The sequence below is a fragment of the Lissotriton helveticus genome, chromosome 1_1 (genome assembly GCF_964261635.1).
Source record: "Lissotriton helveticus chromosome 1_1, aLisHel1.1, whole genome shotgun sequence".
Classification (NCBI taxonomy): Eukaryota; Metazoa; Chordata; class Amphibia; order Caudata; family Salamandridae; genus Lissotriton; species Lissotriton helveticus.
Window position 1 is genome coordinate 338,658,138 of NC_136057.1, and position 12,216 is coordinate 338,670,353.

The window sequence follows — 12,216 nt, forward strand, 5'->3', positions numbered from 1 at the left end:
TAGAAAAATGGGACACCCATTGATCCTCCCCAATTGGTATTTTCAAAACTAGGGGAGTGTTTGGTGAACAAGAACGGTGCATTCACAGCGTTCCAAAAGCCTTTCATGTCCTTTAAGTGCCTGCCACAATTCAGTTCGAATGGCCTCTTTACATACTTTAAGGGATGTTTTATATGCCAGCCTTGCCCATTTTATTTCATCCCGATCTCTAATCGGCTTATGCAAGGCCGATATCAGGGCAGCATGTGACTTACTACACTGAGTGTCAAACCAACGCGACCTGCTATTGGAGGTGCTTTTTGATTTTGTCATTAGGTTTGTTTCGATAGCCTTTGAGATTTTTTTTAATGAATTACGGATATCTACATCCGCTGCCCTCTCATCTAGGCAGGTCTGAAACTCTATATTATAATTGGCTAGAAGTGTCTTGGTTAATTGGAAGGTATCCACTCCCGCCCATCTAATGGAGTATCCGTTTGTCCTATTTATAGCAATGTCTCTTAGTGGCTCTGTAGGTAAGTGTCCAAGGGATACCACCTTAGTCGGCAAGTCTAACTTAAAACTGATTGGAAAATTATCACTAAAAGCTACTGTGTGGGTTTTAAAGTTAGGAATTCTATACGCATATCTATTTGAAATTAGAAAAAAATCAATAGTTGAGGACAACCCCCGACCATTAAATGTACTACTAAAGAGGATCAGCGGTGAGCACAAATCATTAACAAAGCCTAAATCCAAGGAATATTTAACCGTATTTAGCATTTCTCCAATAAGTGAATGTGAGAAATGGGAGATGTCTATATCATCATCATGTGAGAGTCTACAATGTCCACCGTACGCTTCACTACAAGGATTCACATTAAAGTCACCTTCTCAAATTACACAAAGTTCTTATATTCCTTTGAATGGCAGAGAAGTCTATCAGAAACTGCCTAATAACTTCGTTCATTTCTGTAACAGGAATATTGTTATAAAAATTAATAAGAACGATACAATACTTTTTATCAATGTACAATTTTAAAATTTGATAGAAAATATTGGATGCCACAGTAGCCACCTTTCTGAGGTTCAACCTATGTGATATGAAAATACTCAGACCCCCCTTGCTCCTCCCATTCCTGGAATTGGAATTGGAATTGGAATTGGAAGGTTCTTATATAGCGCATGGCTACTCGGAAGCATCCCAGCGCTGGAAGGCACAGCCGGAGTTATAAAGGTTTTAAACCCATTGATATGTAAAGTTTCAGTTATCCAAGTGTCCTAATACATAAAATATCAAAATCATAAATACAATCCAGCCAAACCAGGTTACTTAGTTTAGTGTTTAAGCCTGCCACATTCCATGAGAGTATAGTCAAGTGGCTAACCCTGGAATCGACCCTAGTAAGATGTTTTGTGTAGCCACAATTTGAGCTATGGTTTGTGGTACAGGAATTGACATCACTCTTTAAATGCAGGTTTTTGTTGTTTCCATCTGGCATAAGTGGTCCCTGGTCACTATTATCAGATACAAAATTAATGTCGGTCATTTCCCTATTGGCCCAAGTGGCATCATTTGGCCCATTGATCGATAGGGCAGATGGCCTGATTTTTAGTATGTTTCTTTAGATTATAAATACATTTCTTTGGGGCCACAGGTGCAAACTTTACAGTATTAAAAGTATCACTTTCACGCCCCCTTTGTGGTACAGAACTAGGGTTTAAGGTAAGTCAATCTATGTCTTCCAGGGATGGCAATATATCAGAAGACTACGCAAGGGTTGGCTCTTTCCTACATGACCATCATACTCAAAACACAAATGTACAGCATGTACTTGTGTATGTAAAAATGTAGAATTTGATTATATGTATGTATTTAGATATATGCATTTTTTTGTACACATGTATATTCTACTCTTGGCTTAAAAATATAGATATTCTTATAGTATATATTACTCATGGTGTATATATATGTATATATATATTTACATATATATATATATATATGCATATATATATATATATATATATATATATAAATATATATATATATATATCCAACAGTACTCCTCCCCAAAGAAAAGAGGCGGAAGCCACACGGGGAACAGCTTGAAGACGCTTTTAATTCAATATATATATAGGCTGACTCAATGAATGGCGCAAGCAGAGTCAGGGCACCTGTACTTCACCTCACCACCACGCCCCTGTGGGCGGAGACAAACACGCTGCCTGCTGGTAGCTGTACGGTAGTATTCATAAAAAAGTTCAAAGTCCCCAGTGTTTTGACAAGTGCTTACATCGGGGCAGCGACACCATCTGACTCTCCTCCCCGCTCTTTGCGCCTTCAAATGCTGACGTCGGTTGGCGCCAGCACACAGACCGTAGAAACTGCAGGGCTTCCACCGCGGCCGGACCAGCCGCATCAATGCAAATCAAAAAGAGTTGTCCCCTTGGTGAAAGCCTCAAGACACAAAGCAAGTGATGCTCAGATAATTGTCTGGTGGCAGCTGCGCTGTAAAGCCAGAACATTAAAAAGCCAGAGCTAACTAACGTTACAGCAGATCCAGAGTTGTTAAATAAATTAAAAAGTCACTAGATCACAAGTATCAGAAAGGCCGAATGGCTTATGTTGTGTATAGCAAATAGAAGAGCTACATTGAACACGAGGATAGAAACACCCCTCTCAGCCACGTGCCTCCACGTTGGTATGATACAGAGTTGTTACTCACGTGCATGTGCCAAACTGAGAGCCCACAGTCGGAGATAGGAGGCAGTATTGGATATACAGCCCAGGCAGTATTCTATAGTGTGGATGCACTGATGCACAAATATGTCTCCAAAGTTGAACTGAAAGATAAACATAACACATTAGGTTATTTAGGTACATTGGTAAATTTCATACACACAAAAAAAAGAAATTATGGTGGTCTGGAATTGAAATCTTGAGGAATGACAGCAAATCTGCCACAGTGATTTAATAGTTCATCTCTCATTGTCTGGCTCACCACTTGAGCGTCACATGAGTGTCCCCCCAACACAAATGATTAAAAATGTCCTTCCAAAGATCCCTCTTGATGCTATTTCATTCAGCTTCAAAATCATCCTTCCCTCGAGAACATTTCTTTGTCCGAGACTGCTTACCCTCCTCAAACACATATTTCTTCAAGAAAACTCAATTTCCTGTGAATGCTCCCCATTCAGAGAACACTCTACTGTCCAAGAACTCATTATCGCTTGGAAATATTACTACTTGGAAAAGGCACTTCATCATCAGAACTCTCTATTTCAAAGAGATACTTTTCCTTCCAATAACACACTCCATCCCTAGAACATCGAATCCCCTAAGACTGATCCTTATCCAATAAGGACTCACATTCATCCCATGAGAGTGGTCCTCGACCCAGGTAATGCCCTCTACCTTCAGAACCCTCCTTTTCCGCGAATATTTTTACTTTCAACAGTACCATCTTTCCACAGAAAACACTTCCCCATAGTAATGCACCTCCTTTCATTAACATATGCATTTCAAGAACTTTCCATCGCTGGCAAAAGCTCCTCCTTCCATTAACCTCTACCATCACCAGAAATGTCCATTTCGTGAGAATGCTACACCTTCCAGAGCAAGACTCTCTCACATCAACTCTGCTTCTTCTAGGAGTGATGTCCCTTTCAGGAAGACCCTTCTTTCCCAAAACTCTTCATCTCCATAGATTGGATATTCTATCAGGGTACTGCCTAGCTTTCCAGAGTGCCCAACTCTCCACAGCAGCTTCACCGTCTAGGAAAACCTTTCTTCCCCAAAATATTACACCTCCCGTGAACGCATTTCCTTGCAAGAACACCACCCTTCACAATATTTACATTCTGAAAGGTACCACAATACACACAATGTCTGCTCCCTTAACAAGTTCTTCCTCTAAGTGACTGTCTTATAGAACTGGTTCTGTGGCAAGACAAGAATAGACATTACCCTAATCTGCCACCACTGGGGTGTGCCGTGTTGTAGTAAAACAAATGGACGCCCCTCGTTAGGTAGAAGGGATAAGTATATGTTAAAAAGATATATTAAATGTTTTAAATTTCAAACACTTTTCAACATAATATACTCAATGTTTCCTGACCTTGCTTTCTAGTGATTCTAACTACTCAGCCTAGTGTTTGTCAGAAATGAAAGCAGTATTAGATGTACACTATCAAGAAAGGCTTAAAGTGCTGTGAAATATGAACAAACACGCTCTCAGTTTCATTCCAGCTAGGGTTTTGGAATTGATATTTGGGGTCATTTAGGGTTCGGCAGTATGGAAGTTCTATCATAAATCACCATGGATACGACTCCGCCTACCTTCAGTTCCCGCGCTCCAGTCAGAAGTTGGAGAACCACTGATTATGTGTCAGAGGAGCATGAGCCCAATCACTGGCAGTGCCCCATGTGCAATATGGCACCCACCTTTGAAGCATCAGGAGGCCAGCCTATTCAAGATGGCAATCCCAGTGCAGGTTTTCTCCCCAAAACTCTTCATATCCAAATTATTATTATTATAGAAGCCAATCCGAGAATACCTCACATGCCTCAAGGGATCAAATCTGCACATGGTGAAAGTAGGCTCCCTCCAACATTGTCTGGCATCAACATTCATGTGAGCTAGGACTACAGTATTAATACAAGTGCACAGTTCATCTTTGCCTCTGTTCTCATGTGCAGTTTTACATATGCTATTCTATAGCAGAGAGTGGCTTTGGTGTCTTTCGGTCTCAGCCAGGTCCATTGCTAGACAAGCAGAGGAGGAGCACTGGCACGCTCCCTCGCAACTTGCCCTCAACTCCTGTGACTACCTCATTACCGCTCCATGTTGAAGACTATTATATATGAATGGTCCACTGTCTTCCTATTCAGCTACTATCTGACCTGCCTAGGAGAGAGACCAATCTCCACAATCTCTTATCTATACTGTCTGAAGACTCTCAGAAGAATCCCTTGCTCTTCAGAATGGCTACCTAGACTGCAAGCCCTACAATCCTGTTTTACGGCAACTCGAATGGCTGGTCTTGGAACGGCAGAATGTAGACCTCATCAACTGAGCACAATCATTTGGTTCTCTTTCGCATCAAAGAGTTTGAGAGAGGTGTCACATTTGTTGGACGCTTTTGAGACCCCGGCTTTTCCCATCAACCAGTACATGCCCACCGCAGAAGAGGTGAATAAGAGAAGACACAAATCCATCCAAAGCCACCCGTCCATGCAAATCAATGCACATCCATTCACCCTTTTATGCATCTTGAACATTAGGTGGAGGTAAAGGAAACATTCCTCCTTGTCTCAAAGTAGTATTTCTCTTCTGGAAGGTATTCCCTCTATTTTTGCTTTTTTTATACCTCTCCATCATGATCTCCGTGGCCACCACCGTGATCTCCTTGGCTAGCAGGTTTAGCATGATTGGACTGTACCACTTCACCTTCGCCGTGCTCTGAAGCGACCTCAGTATCAGGTGGAGACTGTATCTGTCACAAAAAGAAAGATGGATATTCACTTCAAATTTTAATGTACACCGATTTTTACTTTTTGACTGAAAAGCATTGTGATTGGTAAATTATGCTTTTTTACTCAAAAGACAAAATAAAGTTTATTATTTTTTTTAAATCACAGACGTTTGGCTTAAAACTCCTGCTGATGGAATGCTGTGGTTAGGATGCAAAAACGTAAAACCAGTAAATTTGGCAATTATTGTGAGCAACACGCCCCTGCCTCCCCCCAGATCAATATAGTATCCTCATCTTGCTTCCACACGCTCCACCTGCTTTGAAAGACATTCAGATGGAACCTCACAGAATCCAGAAAGATGGTCACTCGTGCACTCATCACCAGCAGACTCGACAACGGCAACACAGCCTACCCCGGCGTCACCCAGAAACTCCTCAGGAAACTACAGAACATTCAAAATGCCACAGCCAGAATGGTCTTTAACATCCCCTGCAGCAGCCACATCACGAACGCCTTTGAGAACTCCACTGGCTTACAGTCGACAAATGAATCCTCTTCAAGCTCTTCACATATGCCTACAAAGCTCCCCACAACACAGGACCAGCAGATCTGAACCATCGCCTCTCATTCCACGTACCAGCCAGACACCTGCACTCAGCGCAACCGTCCCTGGCCAACATCCAACGGATCCACAAGAGCAACACCAGAGGAAGACCCTTCTTCCACCTCGTCACCAGGACCTGTAACATCCAGCACCTCAACCTCAGGCAATACCAGTCACTCTCCCAATTCAGGAAGGATCTCAAGACCTGGCTCTTCAACTGAATCCTGTGCGCAGACGGATCAGCAGCCCCACCTCTCAGTGTCTTGAGACTCTCATGGGTGAGTAGCCGCATTATATAAAGCCCTGATTCATTGATTGATTGCACAACGGTGAACGGTATCTAGCTAGGCTGCATCCAAACCACCTCTTAAAGTAAAGCCCCCCATTTCTGCACCCAAAAAAAGGTGTGTGTCAAAAAGACTAATGTAGCCTTATAGCCCGCTGCTACAGCTTGGGCCTATAAGGAGGGGGTGGACCTTTAACAACCAGTACAGCATGAGGCAGAAGGCCTGAAAGGATATTAGAACATTCCACACACTTAGGGTAGAATATTCTAAATGTAAAAGGGCGAAACATGAAGACAAACATTGGAATGTTGCAGCTCCGGCTTCATACCAGCCATTATAAACCCAGAGCTGTTCCACTGTCTTCAATGGAGCACTCACCATTCCAGTGTTCTAACAGAATCATTTAGGCCCTAGCAGATGGCCATCAACCTTCTAGAGTGGTGGAGGCCAAGGTGTCTCTATGGTCTGGCTGGAGCTGCCTCCACAGCACTAAAGGTTTGCTGAGTGGGTGCCATGTTCAAAGTACCCGCTTCACAAACGTTTTGCTCCTGACAAAATAAACACAGAACGTGCAAGTTTGTTTTCTCTGCACAAAAAATAAATGTCATGCAGTGAGCTTTATCCGTGTGCTTGGGCCATTCTGCATTTTCCCTGCCCTTGTGCGCCATGAGGAGCCACGAAAAAGAGAAACGGTTCCATATACAAGGACAGATGACAGTCACTGTGGCCTGCTGGCCCTTTGTTGGACAGGTCACATGGTTAGAGGTTTACACTGACAGTGAAGGCTCTGCCAGTGTAAACTCAGCACTTCCCCAGGTTCAAACCTGATCAAGGCCTAGGGAACCACAAGTTTGATGGAGCAGGGCGACCGCCTATTGATAGGGAGAGGTGTGGCGCAGCGGCCAGGGCGACTGATGTCGGGCGCTGGGGGTCATGGTTCGATCCCCGGCACCGGCAGCAGGGGTCTGCCCAGCACCATGTGACTCTGGGCAATAGCTTGCTTAATCTTTCCGACGGCCCCCAGCACCGGGAAACCTACGGGTAGCTGTGCACATTACAAATACAGGATTATTATTATCATTTACCGCGGTTCCCCTACTCTGTCAAACTGTAAGTTAGGCCCTACTCTCTGCAGATCTTTTAGGAAATTATGTATGTACATTGAAGCACATGTGAACACTGGTGCTATGTGGGTGGAAGCCAGCAGTGTGCAGTTATTGATGAATCCTCAGGAACGAGGAACCCCGCCTGATCCTCCTCTGATTCCACAGGCTGCTGCTTCTAAGCCCAGTAGGACTATGGGGAACCCTAGGCCAGGTGTGACGGGTTTAGTGGTATTCAAACCGGGGATACACCTCAACCCGAATTTTAATCGGACCCTTCATCTGCAGAACAGAATATTTTAAGGGCCAAACTTAGCGCCAAAGCAACCTGGCTCACTGGGTCACTCGTTCTGACGCTGTAAAGTTACAGTACGTTAAGGGAGTCTGTACCGAATGGTGCTAACAAGCCTTCCTCGAGGTACAGCTGTGCGACTGGACGACTGAGGTTGCATGTGTCTGGATTAATCAAGAGGGTGGTTATAGACAACATTTTACATGGTGGGAAAGTGCGTTATTAACGCCTAACTGGCTCCTGGTGTGAGCTGCCTGCTAATGTCACAGAGTTTGCTGGGTACTGGTCCAAGCGGCTCACTTCAAGGGGGTCTGGTCTGCCTATCCGGCTCTGCAATGAGCTTGGAAATCTGGGGGCAGTAAGAGCCCTGTAGGCGGTCCTCAAGGGAGACAGGGTGTTGATTTGTAATCATGTCAATATTCTTAAAATGTTGGCTTTCTATGGAAGAGCCCAGACCGGTCTATAATTATTAAAGTCACTGTTATCTGCTTCAGGTTTTTTTAGTTAAAAGAGGGAGGTAAACAGTTTACTTGACACTTACATTGAACTGATATAATTCTTGATGTCAGCGGTTAGTAGTTGGATGGTTACAAGCAGTAAATAAGACCTGCACATTGATCCTATGGAGAACAGGCTGGTTTACTAAGGGAGTAAGAGATAGCAGCTCATCAAATGTGACAGATTTTATAAGTGGCACCTCAGGTCTTTAGGGTGGACCTGCTTGTGCTCATTAACTGTGTAGATCTCAGACAAGACCATGAGCATTGAATCACCAAAGGGTCACGGGTAGCAATGTGATGACCCACATTAACACCACAACATCACCACATCATTGAAACCTAGTCCCACATCAGCCCCTTAAAATACTCCTATTTTGCTGCTCAGCGATTACCAGAAAGATAATGGCTGGAAGCTACTGGAAGTGAGTGGGAAACAGGGCTGAACCTTGAGACCAGGGCTAACAAGGTCAATAATAGGTAAACCAAAGGTACATCATCTCGCTGCTTTATTTCTCCATATTTTATAAGCTACGCAAAGAGCCACTATGCGTTATAAACTATATTGGTAAACAAGACAACAGGAATGTACCCTAATGAATGAGGCAGGATTCACTTGCAGAAATGCTGAACTGTGAAAGGTTTTGTGACTGAATACGAATACGACTTTACTTACAGAGAGCTCTAAAAATTCCAAAAGGCTTGGCTTCCTGCTTTGGAGTATAGCTGACCCCTAAATGCAGCCATACTCACTCCCCTTCTCCATACTTTCCATTGAGAAGCCTACATGCCATTCATTCAAACCTTGATCTGCACAGACAAGGCTCCCTTGTTTACCTCGTGTATTAATCTTTATGTATTTACCAATATTATTCTTACTCTTCCCATGGTTTTTCAGAACACAGGTTAAGGGCCTGATGTAGAAGTCGGTGGAGGAAATACTCTGTCACAAATGTGATTGATATCCCATCTGCTCCGTCGCGGCCGGCATGATAATTGCGGGTGAGGAGGCAGGAGGGAGGGGTCACGCGGGTAGTGGTTCACGTGGAGCGTTAGGTTTAATTTTAATTATATTTAAAAAATAACTTACCTTAGCCGTCCCGATCCGGTTCCTCGTAGTCTCTGTTTCTAGGCTCCTCACAGGAAGCAGGCAGCCCCCCCCTCCCGTAAGGCAACCACAACGCTGCAATGGCAGCATTGTGATTGGTGGGGATAGCGCCCAGCTAGGCATCTATGGGGAGGCCATTTTTTTCCATGGAGGCTGCAGCCTACATATGGTAGAGTGCGCATGACTGGTTTGGTCGGCCCCAGAGAGTCGACCAAACAGTCAGGGCCAGCAACATTGGGCTAGCCACTCCTTCCCTGCCCGGTTGCAGGACCACCGCCCACCCCCAACAAACACTTCTGCTTTCTCACAGCACGAGAAGTAACATAAAATGGTATCCGCCGTATTACGAACTTGATCGGATAGAACGTGATTGTAATATGGCAGACAGGATATCCGGAACGTTTGTGACTGTGTGTTCCCCTCCACCCCTTCACCGACTTCTAAATCTGGCCCTAAATCTTTCTGGTCAAGAACAAGGAACAAGGGAACTCTACTCACAAAGAGCCTAGGGTGTGTAAAGTATTTAACCAAAGAACAGTGGCTCATGTGGACTAATACGAACTTCTTTATAATAATAAGAACTGCACAATGGTAATATTAAGGGTTAAGATTAATGTCTAAAAGAGAGCTGCCGAATACATCTAGGAAGTCAATTGGGGTGAACAATTGTTTATACAATGAGTTGAATAACAGAACATTACAGATATAGTATTTCAAAAAGTCAACAATGATTAAACACATTAGTGAAGCGTGTCCCATTGAATCTTAACCTCCAATATTGTCATTGTGCAGTTCTAAATCTTTCTGGTGCCACAGATCACAGGCTGCAGGTGAATGCATATCTACCCCAAGGTACATCAGATATCAAGTGTGTTTTGTGGGAAAAATAGGAGTGGCACTCTTACCATGCGCTGTTCTTTCTGGTGATTGGCTCGCAGGACGAAGGGTTTGATCAGCAGCATCCAAGGCACAGCGATTAAAGCAAAGATCACCAGGAAACTCTGAACCTCTTTCTGCAAAGTGGATGAAAGTAGAATGGAGAGTTTGATACAACATAAAGAGGACCATGAGACATAAAGCATCAGCAGTGATCATGAGAATGCTTCAGGCTCCGGGAACTAGAGCTTCATGTGTAAAAGGCAGACTCTTTAAGATGAACAATGGGTGATTTGTTGTGAACGAATCCCCTCTCTATTGAGGTTTAGTGTTAATACTGCAACTGAGACCACATATGACTGTCTCACATGTGTTAACAACTGTTAATTATACGGCCTGGTGTAGTGTGAGGTGTGCTTCTCTCTGATAAACACTTGGGGCCAGATGTATCATACTTTCACACAATGCAACACAGCAAGACACCCTGCTGTGCTGTGTGAAAGGGAGAGGAAAATAATGTGCCACAATTCACATTTAAGTAGAATTCCTGTCCTCTCCTTGCACTGGTACACAATGTGCAGGCACCCCTGCTCCATGGTGCACGGGTGCCTGTGTTGTGAACAAAAAAACACCTGAGCATCCTTAGTTGTAGAAATTTCAATATTTAGGTTCAATAATGATCCTGAATTCTTTTGATTTCAATCTTCAGAACAGATGCATAGGCTTCTTGTAACCACAAGCCCACGTCACTTCACATCAACGTTAAGTCTTAAGCCAACACAAGTTTAGTCATTACGGCAAATCAGTCCCTTCTTCATTAGGGCTACAATCAAACATGAAACTCCTTGAAATCATTTTCCATACTAGCCAAATCAAATGTTACCACCACCAGCTAAACTAAGTACAATGCGGTAGTTGGACAAACATATGTGAAATATTTCAACAATTGACAACCATGGAGAACTCAAGTTTAAAGTATGTGTAAAAAAGTACATTTATACAACATACTTGTAATTATTAAGTGGGATGACACCAGCTAAATATAAACATTAACTTGTGTTCCCATCTACTTATACTCGGAAATTGGATAAATTAACACTCTCATGAGTAGTGTGCGTACCCAAAAACCAAAGTTATCTTTTCAAATCAGTGATACCGGTCCATTAACTAAATCTGGTCAGAGTAAAGAGAAATGGAAATAATATTAATCTGACCCTGCATCATTTACCAGAGGGCCACTTTAAAGTCAGGGCATGTCCCATCCATGAGAGACAGGAGATGTCACTGGGGCCCTTTAGTGAAGACCTGTACATAGGGTTGAGGCATTGAGACCACCATGAGACCTATGAATGACAATGAACTGATATGATGAGGCAGGTTTCAGTGAAGGGCAATGCAGCACTGATGATCATGTTTATCTTCCTGGAACAGTAGGGGAGGCTGCTATCATGGTCACCTGGACACTTGCAATGTATCTATTGTGCACGTGTTTCATGATCTGTTTCATGGTATGGTCCCCTTAGAAAAGCTATTTGGTCTGGGGATGGGCTTTAAGATTTTGTTCAGACATCTGGAAGTTAAGGCAACAGGTGGTTTTGTGGTATTTCTTAAGCATGTTAGGTTGAATTTGTTGCCGAGAACAATGTTGTTTCTTCCGGGAGCCTAGTGTCAGAAGAACTGCTGCCTTGCAGAAGATGTGCAGTATGTGGATTTGTGTGTGTTGGAACACAGGTTAACATTTGATTCTGTCTTGGATGGATCAGTAATGAACCTCTGTAGATGTTTTGGTGCTGAGTGGAGATCCTTGACCAAGGAAGATGTTTCTGGAGGGAGGAGAATTATGTGTGCTCTTCCTCTAATTCGAGCTCAGGCCAGAGCCATGCCCCTTGCAGTCAGTGATGGGTTCCTTATTGTAGTGCCACAATTAGCACATTGCAATTGTCTAGTTTGCTTTGACTTTTACTTGGCTGATTATGACCAGGTGGCTCCAG

General features: G+C 43.4%; 1 protein-coding gene across 1 annotated transcript in view; it reads right to left on the minus strand.

Annotated features, from left to right (window-relative positions):
• LOC144806652 (V-type proton ATPase 116 kDa subunit a 4-like) overlaps positions 1 to 12,216 on the minus strand; it is a 247,625-nt gene that overhangs the window by 71,279 nt on the left and 164,130 nt on the right. Inside the window, exons 17-19 of the mRNA XM_078672994.1 lie at positions 10,255 to 10,362; positions 5,353 to 5,478; positions 2,709 to 2,826 (exon numbers count right to left, since the gene is read on the minus strand). Coding sequence (XP_078529120.1) covers positions 2,709 to 2,826; positions 5,353 to 5,478; positions 10,255 to 10,362 — 352 coding nt within the window. The remainder of the gene's footprint in view (positions 1 to 2,708; positions 2,827 to 5,352; positions 5,479 to 10,254; positions 10,363 to 12,216) is intronic.